General features: G+C 64.3%; 1 protein-coding gene across 2 annotated transcripts in view; it reads right to left on the reverse strand.

The window, feature by feature from the left end:
- Nucleotides 1-20,805, reverse strand: part of KIF26A (kinesin family member 26A) — a 42,253-nt gene extending 21,448 nt beyond the window's left edge. Inside the window, exons 1-3 of one of the 2 annotated variants that reach the window (XM_066342195.1) lie at nt 20,668-20,805; nt 17,777-18,022; nt 5,231-5,683 (exon numbers count right to left, since the gene is read on the reverse strand). In XM_066342195.1, the coding sequence (XP_066198292.1) occupies nt 5,231-5,683; nt 17,777-18,022; nt 20,668-20,805 (837 nt within the window). Of the gene's footprint in view, nt 1-5,230; nt 5,684-17,776; nt 18,023-18,378; nt 18,565-20,667 lie in introns of those variants that run through there. The other variant, XM_066342196.1, reaches the window with a different exon arrangement.
- Nucleotides 20,806-21,156: the final 351 nt, after the last annotated feature.

The raw sequence follows: 21,156 nt of genomic DNA on the forward strand, positions 1-21,156 counted from the left end.
CCATTCCCTGTGCCCGCCCCAGAGCCCTCTGACCCCTCCTCAGCCTCCCCCAGTCTGCCTAGTACTCCCCACCTAGAGAAGCGGCCATGCTCCACCCATCAGCCCCTCATTCCCCCATTCTACCCACTTTCGGGGGCACCTAGAGCATACTGGGAACAGGATGCCCGAGAGGTGCTGGCCCCTTGCCTGGGACACAGCAGGTGTTCCACACACCTGTCCTCAGGGAGCACACAGCCTGGTGGGGACACAGACCAGAGACAGACCCAACCCACAGCTGGGAGGTGGGCCCCACACCAGAGGGAGTAGAGGGGGCCCAGCTCATGGAGAACTTTCCAGAAGGAGGTCAGCCAGGCCTCGACCCAGGCAGTGAGAACAGAAGCTGAGCATCTGCCTCATCACTCAACACAGGTGCTGCCCACAAAACCTCTCGGCCCCTGGTCCTACAGACGGTGCAGGCAGCAATGTCGGAGTCCCTTCACATCAGTGTCCCCACCGGGCCCGTGGTGCTCCAGGCTGAGTTGGGCTGAGCTGAGACCCACGGCAACAGCCTGCAGCCCTCGGCCTGGGCCCTGGTGCCCGCCCTGGCTCCAGCCACCCCCACCAGGCGGCCCGGCCCGGCCCAACTGGCATTCAATGAGGTGTCCTGACAGCAGGGCAGAGGGCCACACTCCGCCCTCCACGGTCCCCACGCCCCCAACGGGCCCCGGCCGTCCCACTGGCTCCCGCGGGCACTCCTGCCCCCGGCCGGAGACAGTGCAGGCCGCCCAGCATGCCTGGGCAGCTGAGCCCCACACTGACCTGTCTCGGACGTCCCGCACGCATCTTGGCTCCATGGTCCCACGAGCCGCCAAGACACGGCTGCGGCCACCGGGCCGGCCGCTGCCGCCTCCTGCCAGAAGCAGAGCCCGAGCAGGGCATGCCAAAAGAAGCCGGGTGGGGGCAGGAGGGAAGACCACAACACGGGGACGGAGGGGAGGGGGCAGGTGGCGGGTGGCGGCCAAACAGAAAACGTGATGGAGATGCCAGGGCAGCAACAAAAGAAAAGCAAGAGGAGAGGGTGAGGCCCTGCCCGGAGAGGCCTGCCCGGCACAGGGCTCCCGCCGCGGACGTGCCCACAGGTCTCTGCAGGGCGCCTACGGGGAGGGGGGGGGGGAGGGTTGGGGTGCCACGGAACACAGTTCGGGAAACACCACAACCACACCAACTCATTTCCCAGGTACCCTCCAGGCCTGACGCCCACACGGGTCAAATTCTGGCGCAAGACAGGCAGCCCGTGCCAGCCCCTCAGGACAAATACCTCCCTGGGGGCTGTTTTGTGCCAAGAGCGGGGAGAGGGCAGGGGGCAGGGGCTAAGGGGCAGCCCGGCTGCACCTTGTAGGCACAGCCGCCACCCTGCAGGGGGCATGGGTGGCAACGCTGGGTGGGGGCGTGCCGGATACCAGGGCCCCAGGAGGCAGGCCGGGCAGCTCCCTCCAAGCCCCGCCGGGTCACCGCGGGCCCCCTCGCTGGGAGTGCCCCCCCCCCGTCACAGAAGTGGCCACCCTGCCCAACCTCCACTCCACGATGGGTAAACTGAGGCCTGGAGAGGCACGCCCACAGTGGGTCCCATCAGAGAGACAGGCCAGAGCCCAAACAAAGCTCCAGCCACCCCCACCATCCCGGCCATATGCCTGCGGGCAGGTGGGCAGCTCCCCACCAGGGCTCACAGAGAAGCGGGGCCACAAGCAGGCTAGCGTGGGGGGCAGGAGGGGGGGCACAGGCGGCCACCAAACCTGTGCCACCCACCCGAGCTCTGAGGATAAAGGAAAGCCCTAGGTCTTCCTGGGCCTCCACCAAAATGACCCATCTCCCACACTGCACGCCAGAGTAGCATGCAGCACCTCCTCCAGGAAGTCCTCCATGCTCCCCCATCCAGGCTAAGCCTCCACTGGCCCAGCCCCCATGGTCAGCCAAAAACCCTCTGCTCCAGTCCTCCCTGGACTGTGAGCCCTGGAACCCCAGGTAGGACTCGACCTGTGCCCACAGGAGTCGGAAAGATGTGCACAGGCCCCACTGGCCTGGCCTGGCAACAGCACCTTGCACCATGTCACTCAGCCCCACCCCTGCCACCCCAGCCAGTGCTCCCTCAAGCCCACTGTGGGGTCAGGAGGCAAAAGCTTCAGTCTCGTGGCATCTGTCAAATGAGCACAGCGTCCTGTGAGCGTCTGACCAGCACTCTGTCGGTCGGCATGGGGCTCAGAGCCGTGTCCCAGGGGGGCGGGCCAGGGCAGGGCATGTGGGACAGCCCCATGGCCGTTGCCCAGCACTCTCAGGGCAGCTGTGTGGGCAACAGGCCAGAGCCCAGCCCCCACTGGCACCTGGTTCCAGTCTGGAAAGCGAGGCTGGTCTGTCCGCTGGGCGGCCTCACAACCCAGAAGCCTCGCCTGACCTTCGGGAGGTCCGAACAGCCCAGAAAGGGCCGAGCCCCGTGCCACCTGCACGGGAAGTGGGCTGCGGCTTGACCACAGCCGTGGTCAGCTCAGGGCTGCCTCACCACCCAGACATAGGGCTCTCCAGGTGGCCACGCCCACAGCGTGACCCCGGCAGCACCCAGAACGTTCCGGGCCCCTGCAACTCTGAGTCCCACTTCCAGAGGCCGTCCCTCCGGCCAGGGCGCCGGCATCCTCCTCCAGCATCCCCTGCCCCGTCCTGCCCACCATGCCCCTGCCTCTCGGGCCCTAGAACAGGAGGGCTACAGAGGGGGCCACCCTGCTGGCCCACATCCTTGTAGGCCTGCAAACAATGTGCCCGGGTGGAGGGCGTTGGAGATTCACAGCACGTCCCTCCAGAAGTGTTTAATTCTACAACCTAACACGCAGCATTTTAACATTCCAGGGCCACCGCTAATGATCAATGCCCCGGTTCCGGGGAAATTACCTCACCTGAGTCCTCAAGTTCTATTTATGGTTCTAATAATCTCCCTATTGATCTCCAGCCCTGTTGTCTAATTATAAATCCATTCCCACACACCCGCACACAATCAATGCGCCCATAAAACAGAGAAGGAGCCTTAAATGCCCACGTTTTATGGTGTCTGGGCCACCGGCAACAGGCCCGTGACCCTAGCGGGGCGCAGACTCCACTGCACCGAGCTCGCCGCCCCCTGCCCCCCACTCTGCTCACATTCCTCCTCCGCTCAGGGCACCCTCAGAGCACAGCCACCCCCTTTCCGCCTGGCAGCTGAGGCCCCTCAGGGACATGCTGTGAGGAGCCCTTGGCCTGCTTCCAGTGGCGGCTGCTGTCCCCACCACACCTTGCACTGGGCCTGCCATCTCTGACACTTTCCTCTGGGCCCAGATCAATGCCACCTCCTCCAGGAAGCTGTCCAGCTTGCTTCCCCACCTCGGTGCTGTGCCCCTGCACATTCCTCTGGAGCAACCAGCTCTCAGGCCAGGAAGCACCAGGGTCGCTGTAAGGGGGTGGCCATCCCCCTTCTTGGCCTCATCTCAGGGATAATAAGGACAAGTAGGAAGCCGTTAGGCCAGGCTCGTGGTGTGATGCGTCGTCACATCAAACAGAGACTAGTTCGGGTCCAGAGTTCTTCCCCAGAGCTCTCTCAAGCCCAGCCCCAAGCCACCGAGCGGCCAGGAGGCCCCAGAGAGAGCAGCAAGTCATGGGGTCCATTGCCTCGCAAGGGCAAGATCTCAGCCAAGGCCACGCTGGAAGTGGCGACATCCAGCCCCATCCCACTGACCTCAGAGGGGCCAGTGAGCCCGGAGTGGGGGGGCGGGCCAAGAGTCTGTCTCCCACTGAGATATTACAGGACCCTGTCCCAGCAGCCAGGGGCTGCACTGAGGCCCCACCGGGCGCAGAGACTGTGGCAGACTTCTGTCTGTCACTTGACTTCCCAGATACTTGTTGGGCAAGCCCATGCAGCTGGATGGGTAGTGCCTAAGAAGCATACAAGCAGAAACGCCTTCACTGCCACCCACCGATCTCTCTGTCCCCTGGGGCTTCATGGAGTTGGGTGACATGCAGGAGGTGGGGGCTTCTCCGTGTACCTACACACACCTATGCAGCATCACCTCCTGGTCCCACCTGGTCTGGTCCACGCCCCCACATCAACACCCCCCCACACAAAGCCCTAGCTCCTGATAAGGCCTAATGCTTCACAGCTCCAGGCCCCACACTGACCGTTCCCTCTGCTTGGCGGACTCCTACCCTGGACATGGCTGGATTCCCCCTCCCAGTCCTCAACCAGGCAGTTGGCTGCATCTGAAGGCCCGCTACCCCAGGAGAAGGTCCCCCCCACATTGAGCCAGACTCAGGTAGGGTGGCCAGACGCCCTCTGGGAAAAGGCCCTCCTGAGATAGCCCCCGGCCCCAGCCCCAAACGAACTCTTCCCAGTGTCCGAGGAAACCCCGATCCAACAACCTACCCTCTCCTCCTGACACCCCTTCTTCTACACGGAAAACTGGAGGGATACACAGGATACTTGGGAGAGACTCCCCACCAGCAAAAATCTGTGGCCGATGGAAAGCGGCCGGACCCCCAGCCCGCTGCTCCAGAGCTTTGTCGGACTGCAGGGTGGACGCCGGCTCAGAGCCCCCCGCCCAGGACACCCAGGTCCGTGGTGCCCGCAGCACTCACTAGTGCCCAGAGCCGGTTCCACAGAGGTTGTGCCCGCTGCTCTGGTGGCAATCTGGTGGGCCAGAGGAGGGGGAGCATTCTGCAGCCAATTGAAAAGAGGGGGTTCCCGAAAACTGACCCACTGAGGGAGTGGGCACAGGCCTCCCAGCACACCAGGCTCTACGTCCCCCAACAGCGCCCCTGGGGGCAGCCTGGCCTGGCAGAGCTCAGAGGGAGAGGGACCACGGGGGACCCCTCCTCATGAGGACCCCCAACCCCCGAGGATGAAGATCTCACCTCGTCTCAGGAGCCCACGGGACCCTCCCATCAGCCCACACGGCCCCACGTGGTCTAAGAAGGAAGAGAGGCCACCCCCCGACCACGTGTGCCGATGCTGTGTGGACTCGATGCTCCAGGGGACATAAGAGGGCCCTGCCCAGCAGTGTGACCTTGTGGTGGACTTGACCCGGGCCTTATGACTGTCTGGGGCTCCCTCCAATGCCCACAGCCCACACTGCCAGCAAGTGGACATGGACCCCCGGAGGGAACCCAGCTCGGACACAGCTGGCAACACCCTGCTGGTGGTCCCAGAGGCCGCAGCCCACTCCACCAGGGCACTCACCAGGCACGAGGGCGGCAGGAAGCTGTTGACTCTCGAGACACTCCACATGCCCTCCAGGCACTGCTGGGCCTGGATAGTGACCGTGCTCAGCGCCCCGCCCAGACCGGCCGGGGCCACGGACACCTGGACACTGGGCCCAGATGGCCAGGCCAGCCCCTTCCTCCTGGCCGGCCCTGTTCGGCCTGGCGGCCTCCCCGCTGGGCCGGCCACCCCGGGTCCGTCCCTCGGGCCGGTCATGGCAGCCGGGCTGGACGGTATGAGGCCAGGGCCTCGGTGAGGGGCGTCAAGGTCCTCGCAGCCGGCGGGTGCCTGCAGCAGCTGCAGGGCCTCCCGTGTGAGCTGGTTCAGGTGGGTGGCACAGACGTCACAGCGGCGCTCGGCCTCCGGGCGGCAGGACGACAGGGCCCCCGGTGACGAGAGCTTGTCGAGGAGCAGAGCGGAGAGGCAAGGGTCCTGCGGGGAGTAAGCGACAGAGGTGGTGGTCAGGTCCGGGCACCAGAACCCCAACACCCATTCCGTCCCCGCCCCGGTGCCTGCAGCCGCCGCATAACCCATAACTGGTTAATAAGCCTGGACAGTTGGTTCCTTCCGCGTGCAGCCAGCAGGAAAACAATTATCGGAGCCGAACAGTGAGGCCCGCGACACCCGTGACAGCAACCACCCTCCCGCCGCCGTCACCGGGCTCGCTCGCGGCTAACGAGGCACCTGTGCTCCCTGACCACCGGGCCGCAAGTAGCTGAGGCCACGGGCTGAGGGGCAGCAGGGAGGCTGCACGGGGGGCCTGTCCCCCACCCGGCCCAGGGCCTTCCATGAGACTAAGTGCGGTCAGCAGCCTCGGACCCTGGTTGACAGAAACATCCGTTCCAGAGCCGCGACGACCTCCCCGGTTCAACCCCGGCCGAGGGGACACTGGGCGGCTGGAGACCCTCTCCCAGCTCCTGCGAGGTCTCCAGCCCTGGCCGGGCGCGGGGGAAGATGGAATGTGGTCCTGCTGTCCATGCACGTGATGCCTCTGCAGGGGCGGGCCAGGAAGTCCCGGGGCTCCGAGTACCAGCCAGCAGGGAGGCAGGAGGCAAGGCTCGATGCCCACCACGCTCCGTAACGGGCATGGACTTGGCCCCAGAGGTCATGCTGATTGGTGGCGGCCCCTGCAGCCCAGTGCCCCCTACCATACACTGGGGGGACATACAGTTCTCCACAACCACGAGCCTGGTGTCCAGAGATGGCTAAGAATAGGAGCCAGGGGAGTCTAGAGGAGACCCTTGCCTAGTCTGGAAATCAGAGTGGGCTTCCTGGAGGAAGTGATAGCTCTAGAAAGAGAAGGAGGAGGAGGAAGAGATGGAGGGCACAAATTTCCACAAGGAACCTCACTGAAGAGTCTGTCCCCTGTCCCTCTACCGCCCCACCTGACTCCGCCTGGCCAAGAGCCCTGCAGTCCAGGGGGCCCCTCAGCACCCTCACCCCTTCCCCAAGACGTGGGCTCCAACCACAGAGGCCTGGACAGGGCAGCCCGCCTCGACGGAGCACCGGCCCAGCCAGGGTATAGCTGTGACCACCCAGGACCCCCCCAGTGCCGCCCCAACAGAGCAGAACCCGAATGCAGGCCTGCACCCCCACCCCGGCCAGCTGGTCGCCCGCCTGGCCGCCTGTACACCCCACACCTGACTGTGCTGCACATGTGCAGAGCCAGTTCCTTCCTCCTCCTCCCCGGCCACAGGCTGCCCTGCTCACCGCCGACCAGAGCCCCACGTCACCGAGATGGCCTGCTCCGGTCTAACGGCCCTGTGGACCACAGACAGGACCGGGCCCCCCCAAACGCAAACATTCCTCAGAGTAAGAGGCAGAGCACATTCCCCCACCCAGGCTCCCCGAGCCTGACACGTGGCGGCCCGGCCCATGTCTACACAGGTGCCCGGAAAGGCCCCAGTGAGTGACAGCTGTGGCCGGTGGCGGGCCAGCACGCGCAGGGGGTCCCTCTGCACCTACGTCCCCAGGACCAGCTCCGCTCCAGGCAGCCCAAGCCATGGAGCTGACCCCACACACCCCAAGCAGACCAGGCTGAATGAAAGGGTGACCCCGGGCACATCAAGTCCAGTGCCTGACCCAGGCCCTGCAGGAAGGGAAGGTCCAGGTTTTCCCCAGCCGGGCCGGAGGGCCCCAGAGCCTGTCCTGGGTCTCTGGGTCTGGTGAGCCTGGTTCCCATCAGCTAACACCCCTCCCTCCTGCAGCCCTGCGGGAACTTCACCGAGGCGGCCAGAGGCGGCCTGTAGAGGGGAGGGGGCTGTGGAAACACTGCAGGAACCCCCCCCTTGGGTTGGCATGCGGGCCACAGATGGAATCCAGACGCCCGGTGCCCCCAGCCTGCCCCCCCCTCCCGTTTTCCAGGTCTGGCTCTGATTAGTCCGGTTTTTCCACTCAGCAGGAGGCCACTAATGGTGGACAGGGGTAAGGGGAGGAAGTGCCTGCTAGAGCCATTAACCCAACTTGAAAGGCGGCCCAGGCCCTAGCCGGCCCCCAGGCCACAGCAGCCCATTGTTCCAGGGCTTCTGCCTGGCTTACAGACCTCAGGCCTCTCGGGGAGCCCTCTGCCCCCCCTCCACGGGCTGCACAGGAGGAGGTGGGAAAGGGGGGACTGACCGGGGCATGCACCAGGACCCCGGCAGAGGCCATGGGGGTGGGGAAGCCAGAGCAGCAACCCCCCCCCCAGTTACTCCAGCCCAGTCCCCCCCCCCCCAGTGTGTCATCAGGAATTCAGACAGCAGCTGTCAGAGAGGTCCTGGCCCACCCAGGCCCGAGGCACTCTGATCATCAAAGTCCCTGGGGGGGGAGCACCCCCTGTCACAGGAAGGCAAGCCCAGGGCTGCCTCGTGACCTGCTCGGTGAGCCCACAGCCTCCCAGGCCCCATGCCCGGCCCCCCTTCCCTAACAGCTACCCATGTACCCTGATCCACCTTCACAAGCTGCAGGCAGCCCCACCCAGACGCACCAGGCCCCGCCCACACTCAGCCCAGGCAGCACTGGCAGCCAAGGCCACCTCCCAGGGGACCCTCGCCACCATGGCTGCACAGAGCCTTGGATGGGGGGCACTCCGGCATGGGGCAGGGGTCCTCTCTGTAACGTTCGTCTCAGGTCACGTACTGGAGATGGCAGAGGCCACACAGGAGAGGCCTGCCTGGGGCAGCCATGTGTGCCCGCAGCAGGGCTCAGAGCCCCGCCTGAGTCTCCCGTGCGGGCCAGGCAGCACGCGCTGGAGCGCGGGCCCCAGCAGCGCAGAACATGCACCGTGTGCGGTCACTCAGAGTCACACACCTGCACTGGAAGGACCAGAGACCTCTCCAATCCGCCTGACCAGCATGGGGACCAGCAAGCTTTGGGCAGGATAGACCCAAACCTGGGCTCTCCACCCCAGCCCATGAGTCCAGCATTCAGGACTCCAGGGAGGGGGTGGTTTTCTCCCAGGGGCTGGCACTGGCCATGCCCAGGATGGGCACGAGGCAGACAGCATCTTCCACACCTCCCACTGCCCTGGGGGGCCCTCTCTGCGCCTCCACACCTCCCACTGCCCTGGGGGCCCTCTCTGCGCCTCCACCCCTCCCACTGCCCTGGGGGGCCCTCTCTGCGCCTCCACACCTCCCACTGCCCTGGGGGGCCCCCTCTGTGCCTCCACACCTCCCACTGCCCTGGGGGGCCCTCTCTGTGCCTCCACACCTCCCACTGCCCTGGGGGCCCCCTCTGCGCCTCCACACCTCCCACTGCCCTGGGGGGCCCCCTCTGTGCCTCCACACCTCCCACTCCCCTGGGGGGCCCCCTCTGCGCCTCCACAGTGGGCCGACAGTGTCAGACCTCAGCATGCAGGCTGGGGGGGGCCCGAGAGGCCGGGGACAAGGCGGCAGCAGTCCCTTCCTCAACCCTTCCCAAAGGCCAGGCCTCTCCCAGCCAGGGGGGTCCACAGGCCCCAGCCCCTGAGGGGTCAGAGCCTTGATCCCAGGAATGTTAGGCCCTGAGAGCCCAGCCCCTACACTGTCCCCCCACCCCCCCCTCCCCTGGGAGCCCGGCACCTTCAGAAAGACCCTAATTAGACCTGCTGCAAGATACTACTTTTCATTTCCTCTTTACAGTCTAAGTAAACAGGTATTTTAGGTGCCTTTGGAAAATGTTTTTCTTAATTTGATTCAATTTAGCATTGCACAGCACCTACCTGCCCGTCACACCACCCGGGCTTTAGAGAGCCACCCCTCCTGACAATGACTCTCCATTATTGTCGCGTTTCTGGGGTCTCCGAGTTGCCCTAAGTAATCCTGCCGTTTCCCCAGAGCTGGGGGCCGGGATGGAGTTTGCTGGGGGCGAGCCGCCCATCACTCACTACTTACCGCCCAGGCCCATCAGGCCCACCCACAGGGCCAGACAGGAGCCGAACAGACCCTCAGCGGAGGCCACATCGGAAGGAGGATAGAGGGGTCTGCTCCCCAACTAGAGAAGCCCCAGGACCTCAGGGCGTTGAGACGACCCTCTCCAAGCCCGTCACCCCAGCTCTAGAAAGGGGACCCCTAGCACCACGCGGGCAGGGACACTGGGAGGGCAAATCGGGCCAGGTGCCCAGACTGGAGGAGAGCCGAGCCCGGGGCTCCCCTCCCTGGCCGCCGCACTGTGGGGTGTGCGTGTGCACGCAGGCCAGCAAGTGGGGGGCTGGGGTCCTCACAGGCAGCAGCCCCCCACCTCACGTCCCTCCCCTCCGCAAACAGAGCTGCAGGCAGTGACCCCGTGCAGCTGCCATTTCCGGAGTTGACAACAGGTCCAGGAAGGGACCCCTGGCTGCTGGGCCAGGCTCCGCCTCTCTGGCTCGGCCATCCAGAACATTCCAATGTCGCGTGCAGCCCGGCGGGACTAGGGGCAGGTCAGGACTCAGGAATCAGTTTTCCAGCCTGGAAACTGTCAGTCTGTGGCCAGCCGCACTCGGCTGTCCAGGGCCCCTCCCTCCCACCAGGAGCCTCACCAAGGGCCCAACCCCAGCCCGAGGTCCTGCCCACCAAGTCTGACGGTTCCAGGGAAGACCTAGCAGCCCGACCTCTCTTGTCCTCCAGCCAGGATCCTGGAGATTATTCCAGCCCCATCGGTCGGCGGTTCTGAAGGCCCAGAGTCGACCCGGGCTCCCTTCTCTGCCAGGGGGAGGGGTAGGGGACCAGGGGCACGGCCCAGCACGCCCAGCACTGACCAGCACCCGTCCCCAAGGCCTCGTGCCAGGCGCCAGGCAGCTGGGCAGCTCAGGGCACACACTAGCTCATTGAGACCCCCTCTCCTCAATGGCCTCCCCTGTCCCCTGCCCGGTGTCCCCGAAGCGGGCCCCTGGGAGGCTAGCCTTAGGTGGGTGGGGGTGGTGGGGAGGCGGCTTCCTCAAGTCACCCGCCGCACGAGGGGCAGGCTCAGCACGCGTCGGGGAGGGACCTGGACTCACCCCGACACGCTTCGATCTGGCTCTCCGGTTGCAGGCTGTGGCCCCGGGACCTCAGTCTCTTCACCTGAATGTGGGATACCGCAGACTTTCCCCGCCAGGGTTGGGGGCACCACCTGGCAGGCCGTCCTCACCAATCACCCAGCAGAGCAGACAGACACCTGGCACGACTGGCCCCTGGCACCATCTCAAGACCTGACACCCAGACTCACCACCGCCTGGGCATCCCCGGGCTCCTGCAGACGCCCTGTGCTGGCTGGACAAGGCCCCTCAGAGTGCCAGGGCAGCCGCTGCCACAGACACCCACCCCGCTGGGAACTGCCACTGCCTTTCTTGCTGGCTACCGTGAGCATGCTCACTTTATAGACTGAGGCTCAGAGAAGCTGAGGCACTTGGCTTGGGCCGCACAGCTTGGGCAGCTGAGCTGGGGCTCAACATGTGGAAGGGGTGGGGGCCGAGGAGAGGGGGGGTCCAGGGACAAGACCAGGAGGTTCCGTGCCTGAGCCAAGGGCAGCCGTCAAGCAGGCCAAGCCGAGATGGCTGCCGACACGCCCTCAGGGTTTGGACAGGCCAAGTTTGCGGGGCTGGTGGGGGGCTGCAGGAGGCAGAGTTGGGCTGTGGCCCTTGCACCGAGGGGGGGCGGCTGGGAGAGGGGAACCCAGGACAGGACACTTAGGGAGGGGCGGACTCTGCATCCCACGCCCCCGTGCAGGACGCGAGGCAGGGCCAGTGCCTGGCACGCTCCACCTGGAAACACGGGGTCAGAGGTGAACACGGGCGGCTGTGTAAGGACAACCATCTGAGACCGGACACGGCGGGTGTGGAGTCACCGGCCCAGTGCCCAGCTGAGCCCACACACCCTGCCCCACAGCCGAAGCCTGGGAGGCTGCCAGGGGGACAGAGCCAGGGAGCCCTCCCACGGAGCACCGGGAACGCGCAGCCAGCCCTCAGGCTGCCAAGCCCCAGGGGATCCCCCAGACACAACATGGGGCTCCAGACATCTGAGTGCCCTTGAGCTGGGGGAGCAAAAAGCGACTCAATCCGTGCAAGGTCCCAGTTTACAAATGGGGAGGCCGAGACCCCACAAAGAAGGGACCGCGCCACACCATGGGGATGACGCCCAGCCCTCACCCAACCCCACCCGCCCAGCAGAGAAGTCTGTCAGCCCCCTGTTCACCCGGAGGGGACGCAGAACCCAGAGCGCAGAGCTCAGGGGCACACAAGGAGGAAGTGGTTCCCAGAGGCCCGGCCACCCAGCCTGGCTGCAACCAGGAACCTGACCCGGGACCACCGGCCTCAACGGCCCCTCCCCTCCACTGCACAGAGCAGCCGGACAGACAGAGGCCGGACACGCCGCGGGGACACTCGACCAACTTCTATTCCATTTATTTACTGCATGCCACACCTTTTTGCACAAAGCCTGTGTGTGGCTCCCACGAACACGCAGCATAAATTAGAGACAGAACCACCTGACCGGAGGCGGTCCCATTAGAGCCAACAAGAGTGAGCCGTTGGCTATAAGACAGGTGAGAAAGGGCCCATGTGCTCGGTGGAAGCTGAAAAGCTGTGAGCTTCCTGGCAGGCAAAGGAAAATGGAAACTAGACTTTCCTTGCTATTTAAGAGAAGACCCCAGGCCCCAGCCATCACACACCTCCCAGGCCAGACTCTGAGCAGCCTGAGAGGTTCAGGGCTGACCAGTAGCCTCCCTCTCCTCCTGACCCTCCACCCCTTTAACAGAGGGCAGCAAGGCCAGTCACAACCTAGGCCCCTGCTCAGCCCAACCCCCGACAGCAGCTGGACTGATCCGTCAAGCAAAAACCCAAAGCTCCTGCACCCTGGCCGGCTCCCGACTCCCCACCTCTGCTCTGGCCGGTGTCCAGAGGGCATCAATCCTGCTCAATCCCACCCTCACTGCCCACTCTCATCCCTGAAACCCTGGAACTAGCAGAGACACGACACGCACAAGGAGCTCGTCACTCTATCACTGGACATGGGGGACCAACGAGACCCCCTCTATCTAGGGAGCAGGGAGCCAGCCCAGGGGCCGGTGGAGGTCTCAGAGAGGCTGGATGGGAAGCCAGGCCAGAGCAGCCTCCTCTCTGCCCTGCCAGGCTTGGGCCCTCAGAGTGGCCGGGAGCCTCGGAGCCCACAGACCCATCCCTTCCCAGCTGAGTCATCGGGTCCCCTGCCAGCTGGGAGACTGCCCAGCAGCCAGCCCCAGGCGCTGCCCGCCCCTTTCACACCTCCCTGGCTGCCTCTGGAGCCTGCCAACACCTGGCTCAGCTGGAGAACACTGCTGAGGGCCGCAGCCCCGCCCTCGGGCACCCCGGGAAGACATCACAGCCCTGCGCAGGGGTGGTCCCAGGAGCTGGTGCAGCTCAGGCCCGACTCCAAACAGTGTTGGGGGTTGGAGCCAGGGATTCAGAGCCCAAGGAGCAAACAGCCAACACCAACCAGCTCAGCTCAGCCCCTGCCCACCCAGGACCCCACCATCACACACCAGTACGATCCACAGCAAGAGATGCGGAGACAGAGGGCCAGGAAGGCTTCCTGGGGGAAGAATGACCAGGGGACGGACAGTGGGCAGGACAGCCATCTCCAAGCCAGGCCCCAGAGACAGGCGGAAGGTCTCCAGGCCTCCAGCCCTAGAGCAGGGTCATGTCACGGAGCTGCGTCCTGGACGAGAGCCCCACCGCCTCCCAGCAGCCTTCAGACCCTTTGTCCAGCCTGTGGGGGGAATGCTTGGGCCACACAATGGACAGAGGCCATTGGCAAGGGCAGGGAGGACGAGATCCAGGCCTGGGTGAGAGAGAGAGATCTGGAAGAACTAAATGAGAATCAAGCCCCTTCCCCCAGGGGGACGCTAATCAATTCAACACCTATATTGACACCTCTGTCAAATGTCATGGGTCTCTGGAGGAGTCGTCATCTCTGTCACGATGCATCTGGTGGCAGCTGGACCAGATCCCCAAGCGGGATCCCTGCCCCCACTGCTACCAGAAGGCAGGGACAACCGCCACTCCCTGTGGGGGCAGGCACCTCCATAGGGGGTGGGGGAGAGGGCTAGGGTCAGCCCAGCAGTCCCGGGGCAAACGCAGCCGGCATACAAGGAAAAGCCTGATCACTCAGTCGTTCAACAAACATTGCTCAGTAACCTGGGCCCTTCAACTGCCCTGGCAGAGCTCCCGCCCGGGCTAGTACACTGGACACAGAGTCCACACAGTGGCCACGGAGTGCAGAAGAGGCTGAGACAGGCTGAGGCCAAGGGGCAGCCTCCTGAGCAGGGTGGGAGCGGAGGGTGGTGAGCCTGATGCACGCAGGGGCGCTGCCAGAGCTCCGTGCTGAACTCAAAGTGAGGCAGGTCAGCAGGGTCTGAGCCCCCGCCACCGTCAGCTGCCAAGGTGCCCGTCCCCAGGACATCAGGTGACCCTGGCTGGGGTCTGCCAATGAGCATGGGAGGGGCAGGGGACTGGGGGTCTGCCAGGGGGTGCTGGTGATAACCCACCGCGGGACAGAGGGAGAGCATGAGCCCTCGGTCTGGCAGGGAGACCCCTCCCCCCTCTGCTGGGTCCACAGTTTGGCCAGTCCCCTCTGGCTGCCCTGAGGCTGGCCAGGTAGGGATGGGCAGGCACTGGGGGTCTGGGCCAGAGGCACAATAAGAGAGGTCTGCAAGAACGTGGTGACCAGTTCACCGTGGTGGGTGAGGACGCAGGATGGGAAGGGCTGAGAGGCTGCAGGCTCCAGCTCAGGGACAGAAGGACAGAGCGGCCAGTTCCAGGCTGGGCACTCCGGTGTGACTGGAGAGGAAGGCCTGGCTCTGGGCCCCTTGTGGGGGGCACTCCGGTGTGACTGAAGAGGAAGGCCTGGCTCTGGGCCCCTTGTGGGGGGCAGTCTGAGCCCAAGAACAGATGTCCCATGATGCCCCCCACTCCAGGGCATCAGGACCCAGAAAGGCTGCAGGGCATGGCCCTTTCGTGATAGAGTCTTGGATGGGGACCCTGGTCACCCTCACTGTCCAGACAGGGAACCAAGGCAGGCAGAGGGAGAGGACAGTACAGGCAGGGTCACACCCAGGCTGACCAATGGCTAGGCAGACTCGAATCGGCACCCCCAACACCCCGCACCCCCCCAGCCTCCAAAGACCAGCAAAAACAACAAGGCCTAAGGTGGGCAAGCTGCCCTGTGCTGGACACTGCCTGACGTACCTGCAAAATGGGTACAAAAGCAGTCCCAGGTATGAAGGGGGAAACTGAGGCCCAAAATCTCAGCAGCCTTGCCCAAGATCTCAAAGCAGGTACCTGTCTGTTGTTCTGTACCTGAGACCAGGCATGGACCTCACAGGTCACCAGCGCCCCACCCGCACCCCCACCCCAGCCATGGGAACCCAGCAAGCCCCCAGAACTAAGTGAGAAAGAGCAGGCCACCTGCTCTGTAAACTGTGAAGTGCTGTCCTCATGAAGCTCATCTCACGGTGAGAAACAATAAAAAAGGCCCCCAGGGGAATCTGAGAACAGCAGGTTCACTCCCAGGGCCTTGCAGGCCCCCAGCTCCTGCTGCCCCACAGAGCTCTCCCACCCAAACCGAAAGCAAGAGCAGCTACATGTGTGAGTCCAGCCACCGCCTCCCAGCCTGCCCCGAAGGAAGCTCTGGGCAGGCCGGGCCAGACTGCAGGCCGCAAGTCAGCCGGGATACTGGGAGGAGCCTGGGTCCTACTGACAGAGACACTTGCCAAGGTCCCAGGGTTGGCGGCCCAACCCCCCACATCCCGCGGCTGGGGACAGCCCCCCACAGCCCTGTTTCCATTCTCTAGACAAACAGTGGATAATGGGCCCTCCCTCCACAGACACAGAACCCTACAGGTTGGACAGCACTCCCAGACCAGCCCCTGAAGGCTGCCTGCAGCTGACAAAGGAGGAGACACGGGGGGGGGGGGGGGGGGGGTGCAGAGCAGGAACAGAGCTTGGGACCCTGGTCTGTGGGGTGCGCTGGCCTCTGGGTGCCAGGGGAGGCAGGGGACAAGAGGAGCACCTGGCACAGAGGGACTCAGTGTCAAACAGCAAACTTGGGGAAGGCCAGGGCAGGTGGGAGCTGAGTGGGGGGGGGGGGCTTCCCTGATGAGCTGTCTGCAGAAAGAGAGCCCTAAGACCCCCTACAGCAGTGGTCCCCAACCTTTTTTGGGCCACAGACCAGTTTAATGTCAGAAAATATTTTCACGGACCGGCCTTTAGGGTGGGATGGATAAATGTATCACGTGACCAAGACAAGCGTCAAGAGTGAGTCTTACAGATGGATTTAACAGCGGGAATCTGGTCATTTTTTAAAAATTAAACATCGTTCAGACTTAAATATAAATAAAATGGAAATAATGTAAGTTATTTATTCTTTCTCTGCGGACCGGTACCGGTCCGCAGCCCGGGGGTTGGGGACCACCGCCCTAGAGTAGAGGTGGTCAACCTGGTCCCTACCACCCACTAGTGGGCATTCCAGCTTTCATGGTGGGCGGTAGCGGAGCAACCAAAGTATAAATAAAAAGATTTAACTATAGTAAGTTGTTTTATAAAGATTTATTCTGCCAAATTTAGCAAAAATCCGACATAAAGTACTTGGTAAGTAATTATTATTATATGCTTTAACTTGCTGTAACTCTGCTGTATAAATTTTATGAAGTAAAGTTACTTTCCTACTTTATAAATCACCATTACTGTGGAACCAGTGGGCGGTTAGAAAATGTTACTACTAACAGAGATACAGAAGTGGGCGGCAGGTATAAAGAGGTTGACTGCCCCTGCCTTAGAGGGACCCTCGAATCCACCAGCAGCTGGTGGGACCTGCAGCTCTCCCCATCAGGGCTCTCCAACAACCAGCAACCAGCTGCCACCCAGCTCAGCCATCAAAGCCCTGCCTCTCTCTGGCCTCAGTCTCCCCGGAAAGGGTTAGCAAGATGGCGCTGCAGCTCTGACAGGCCCCTCTGAGTCTATGCCAAACCACACCCTCCTAGGAGCCTGAGGTCCATTGGTGTCTCTAAAACCACACTCAGACCATCTGGGGCACAGAGCTGGGAAGGCTGACCCTGCTCACAGCAGAAGGGGGAGGGTGCAGCCCCATCCCAGGACAGGCCACAGGTCCCCTCCCTTTGCCACAGAGAGTGCCCAGGAGCAGAAACCAGACTCACGCTACCCTGCCTGCCCTGGACAGGGAGCACGCAGGGAGCACATGGGACCCCAGGAGCCCAGAGTCCCACCCCCACTTCCAGACCACATGGCCTCCTTGGAGAACTATATTTAGACTCAATAGGGATTATTCGGACTTCCCAGGAACGCCTTCAAAAAGACTGAAGGTCAGGCGGGAAGGGCTTCCTCTGGAGACCCCCACCTTCCCAGGCTTTGCAAACTTCCAGGGTGCATTGTTCCTTGAACAATGGTCCCAGCTCCTTCCAAGACCCGGCCAAGCCCATTGGCTGGAGGATGCCCCCACCCCTGGCAAACACCTTGGCAGCTAAGACAGAGAAGCCTGGGGAACCCAGAGGCCCAGTTACTCAATTCCCAGATGGGTGGCAACTGCCTAAGGTGGCAAGGCCCTGGCTGCGTCCCATACACAATTCTTACCCACCACGCTAGGAAGGGGCAGACAGGGCCACCCCTCTCCCTACAGCAGCATGTCCACCCTCTGGTCTTCCAAGCTCTTCTGCCCCAGGTGTACACTTTCCAGACACCTGGCTGGGGGTCCAGGTGCCCCAAGGGTAACAACGCACCAAGTAACCTCCTGCTGCTGGCAGGGCAGGAACTGTCCTGCCCTGGGTGGAGTCCCCGCCATCTACCTCCCTCTCTCCCCTCCCCCTCCCAGACACAGACTGTGGTTCCAGCTGTGGGGCATCTGCTGCTCCGGCAGAAACGCCCACCCAATCCCACCTCCAACCCCAGCACCTCAATTCATACGGGCTGTGACAGACCCGGAAACTGAAGCTCAGAGAGGAAAGCCCAGAGACTGGCCAAAACCACTAGGTGAAATGTGGCCGCTATCCTGGATCCAAGGTCTCCCAAGTTACAGCATGGGCCCTGCCTGCTTGGAGGGGCAGGCCTAAGGAGAGGTCACTTACCCGGTGAGGTGTCCCGGGCCCGCTGACTAGCTTCCACGCCTGTCGCTTGAGCTCGGCGAGCTTCGTGTGGCAGTGGCGGCACCAGCCACCTCCACCAGCCGAGTGGCCCTGCTCTGCCCCTGCCCCGGCGCCCTCAGGCACAGGGCGGCTGCCACATGGGTCCTGCTCTGGCCCGACTGGCAGCCTCTTGCGGGGGGTCACCTCCACCAGCTGCAGCGGCTCCCGGGCCGGGCCGCCCTCGGCCACCTACAGGAAGTGGGTTCGGAAGAAGACAGTGAGCCTTGGCCGCTGCGGCACCATCCCGGGGCCCAGCACCGGTGACTCCATACTTCAGCGCGTCCCGGCCCCACTGAGTGATGCACTCGACAAACTTAGGAGCGCTGGACACGAACCTGCCACCCACCCTCTCCTTACATCCCGGGAGGTCCGGATAGAGTCCCTCCCAGCAAGGGGCCTGGCAGCCCCAGCGCTTCCTCCAGGCCCGGCCCGTAGGGGGCGCCCCACACCCCGCGACCATCCTCGGTGTCTAGGACTCTGTCCCGCGGCGCCCGCCGGGGCCCCCAGCCGCCCGACTCTCCCTCTCGGGGCCCGGCCGCGCGTACCACGGGCTGAGCTGCGCACAAGGGGACGCCGCGGCCGCCCATGGCCCGGACGCAGGAAGGGCCAGGCGGGAGCTTCGGGGCCGTGCGAGCTGTCCCGGGGTTCCACGGCTACGTGATACGGCCCACGGGCGTCCCCATGGCCCCACGGGCCGCTCCGAAGTTGGCGGCGCGAGCAGACGAATGGCAGAGAGCGTTCACTGGTGGCCGCGAGCGCGTTCGGGAGGGGCGGGGCCCAGGCCGGTGGGGGCGGGGCTCCAGGAAGACGGCCCCGCCCCGCCCCAGCCCTCTGCACGGGAGTGCGTGGGGGAGGGGATCCTGCCCCGCTGCGCTGCCCCTCCCACTCCAAGGACCCCAACTTGTTCGGCTAGTAGTCCCAGCCGGAGGAGGAGGGAGGGGCGCTGGAGGCCGCTTTCAAACACACGGTACGCGCTCGCGCATGCGCCTTCCTGCTCCTTTTGCCGGGACACGGGTCCGCGCGTCCCCTGGGAAGCACCAACCCACTCCTCATTTTACAGGCGAGAAACTGAGGCTCCTGCCGGGAAGGTCTTGCCCAACGTCGCATAATAAAGTGGGACAAGGAAGGGGCCGCACCCCGGCCCCCAGACGCCCATTCGCTTTTTCCTGAAAATCCAGTGCACTCCGCGTGTCGCTGGCCACCCTTTGGGTCTAACTGTCGCGCGTGGATGAGTGACTCCGCGGTCTGCGCCTCGGAACATGCAGTGCCCCTGGCAGTGTATCTATGCCTAGGTGTGTCTGCGAGCGGCACGCGTATCTTTGCAGGCTCGCGTGTGCACGAAGGTGGGTGTGCGCGCTATGAGCTCAGGAAGCGGGAGGAGGTGGCGCGGCTGGCCCTGGGGTTGTGCGCAGGACCTGTTGTCAGCCGGCCTGGCAGATGGGAACTTAGCTCCGGAATTAATTGCCTGTTTGTCTCCGGCTGGGAGGTCGTCCCCCACCCTCACCCCACCCCACCTCCTCCGGCGACCAGTTGCTCCCGCTCCAGCCCGGCCCTAAGAGTCGCCGCTATCCGAGGCAGCAGGCGGTTCTGTATCCCCGTTTCGGGTCAGTCCCGAAACCCGAGACAGGCTAGGCGGGCGCGGCCACCCGCCTTGCCATGACGCGAGCGACCCCTGCTGGCCACTGTGCACCCTTCGCCCCGAGCCTGGAGAGAGACCCGGCGCCACGCGTCCCGAGCTAGGAGGCGCGCCGGGGGAACCAGAAGGAGCCAAGCCAGAGAAAGGCGGGCTGGCAGATGTGGTCCAGGCGCGCGGCTCTCCACGCGCACAGTGAAATCCTCAGACATATTCAAGCCTCTCTCCGCCTCTCCTGAACCCTTCAAAGCTACCTTCGTTACGTTTTGCCCACCACCCTTGGAAAGTCCTCCCCCACCCATGCACGCACTCCCCCCAAAAGAGGGGTGGGTGATTTCCTCCTGGCTTCCCGAGTCTTTTCTGACGCAACGTGGCGGAGATAGGGAGAATAAAGTGGGCAGGGGCTCCGCACTCTCACTCTGAGATCCCACAGCCTCCAGTCCCTTTCCGCCCGGTCCGAGGCCAGAAGAATTTCCCAACATCTATCTCATCGCAGCATCCCGAAGGAAAACGGGCGTCAGCCCCCATCTGGACCTGGGTACCCCAGGCCACCATCGATGCCCCCCAACACACACACCCATTGCCTGCAGACAGCACTGCCCCCACCCCTCAACTGCTCCGGGCCATCCACACACTGGGTCCGGGAAGCGCGACTGTCTATCACACACTCACTCACTACCCACATAAGATCCCAGAAACATATCAACGCGGAGCCCTGGTCTTAAACACCCGGGCCGGCCACACCCGAAACTTCGGTCGTCCGCACCATTGCGGCGCTTTGGAAAGCACACACTCACACCCCACACACGGGTCCCCAGAGGAGGCCAGGACACAGCCCCGCAGATTCTGTAGATACACGCGGAACCTAGAGTCACCTCAGGGACTCAAGCCCAGCCACAAGACCTCGACTCCTTGCCTCGCCCACCCCAGCAAGGCGCGCGCGATGTCACCCGGAGTCGCTGTGCTGCGTTCTCCTCCCTGGCTGACTGCCTCCAGCTCGCGACTCAGCCTTAAGGGGAGAGAGAGATGAGGCAGCACTAATAGGGGAAAGTGAGCCAGCGAGTCCCCGGCCCTGGCTGCGGAACCCTACTCAGGACCTGCGCCTCCTTCCCGGAGCGACACCCTGAGCCACAGGAGCCGCGCCGCAAAGTGGCGGGACAGAGCCTCTGCCGCCAGCCGGGTCCTGCCGCCCGGCCCTCACCTTGGCTCGCCGCCGCAAGAGGTGACTAGTGAAGCCCAGGATGATCTCCGAGTCCAGGCAGAGCGCCCCCATCTCCAGCAGGCTGGGCGCCTTGCGGGGCGCGCCGCGGGGCGGCTCGGGCGGCCCGGGCAGCGCCATGGAGGAGCGGAGCGCGGGGAGCCGCTCCGAGCTCCTCCCGCCGCCGCCTCCCCGCCCGCGCGCTCACTGGCCGCGTGCCCGCCGCTGCCGCGCCCCGCACCGCGCAGGGCCGCCCGCCAGGTCCCCAGTCCTCCGCGGCCCGCGCCCACGGCACCTGCGCTCGCCTCGCGCCGCGCGACCCCGCTCTCCGGCCCCGCCCGTCGGAGCCGACAGCGCCCCCTCCGCCGCGGCGGCGAGCCAGACACCCCGACACGAGGCCGGGAGGAGGAGGGGCGGGAGGGGACCAGGGCCCCACTCTGTGAGTCTGCACACCCCTCGCGTGCTCCTGCCTGGTGCCCTGCCCAGAGGCAC

Source organism: Saccopteryx leptura, chromosome 6 (assembly GCF_036850995.1).
Source record: "Saccopteryx leptura isolate mSacLep1 chromosome 6, mSacLep1_pri_phased_curated, whole genome shotgun sequence".
In the NCBI taxonomy this organism is placed as follows: domain Eukaryota; kingdom Metazoa; phylum Chordata; class Mammalia; order Chiroptera; family Emballonuridae; genus Saccopteryx; species Saccopteryx leptura.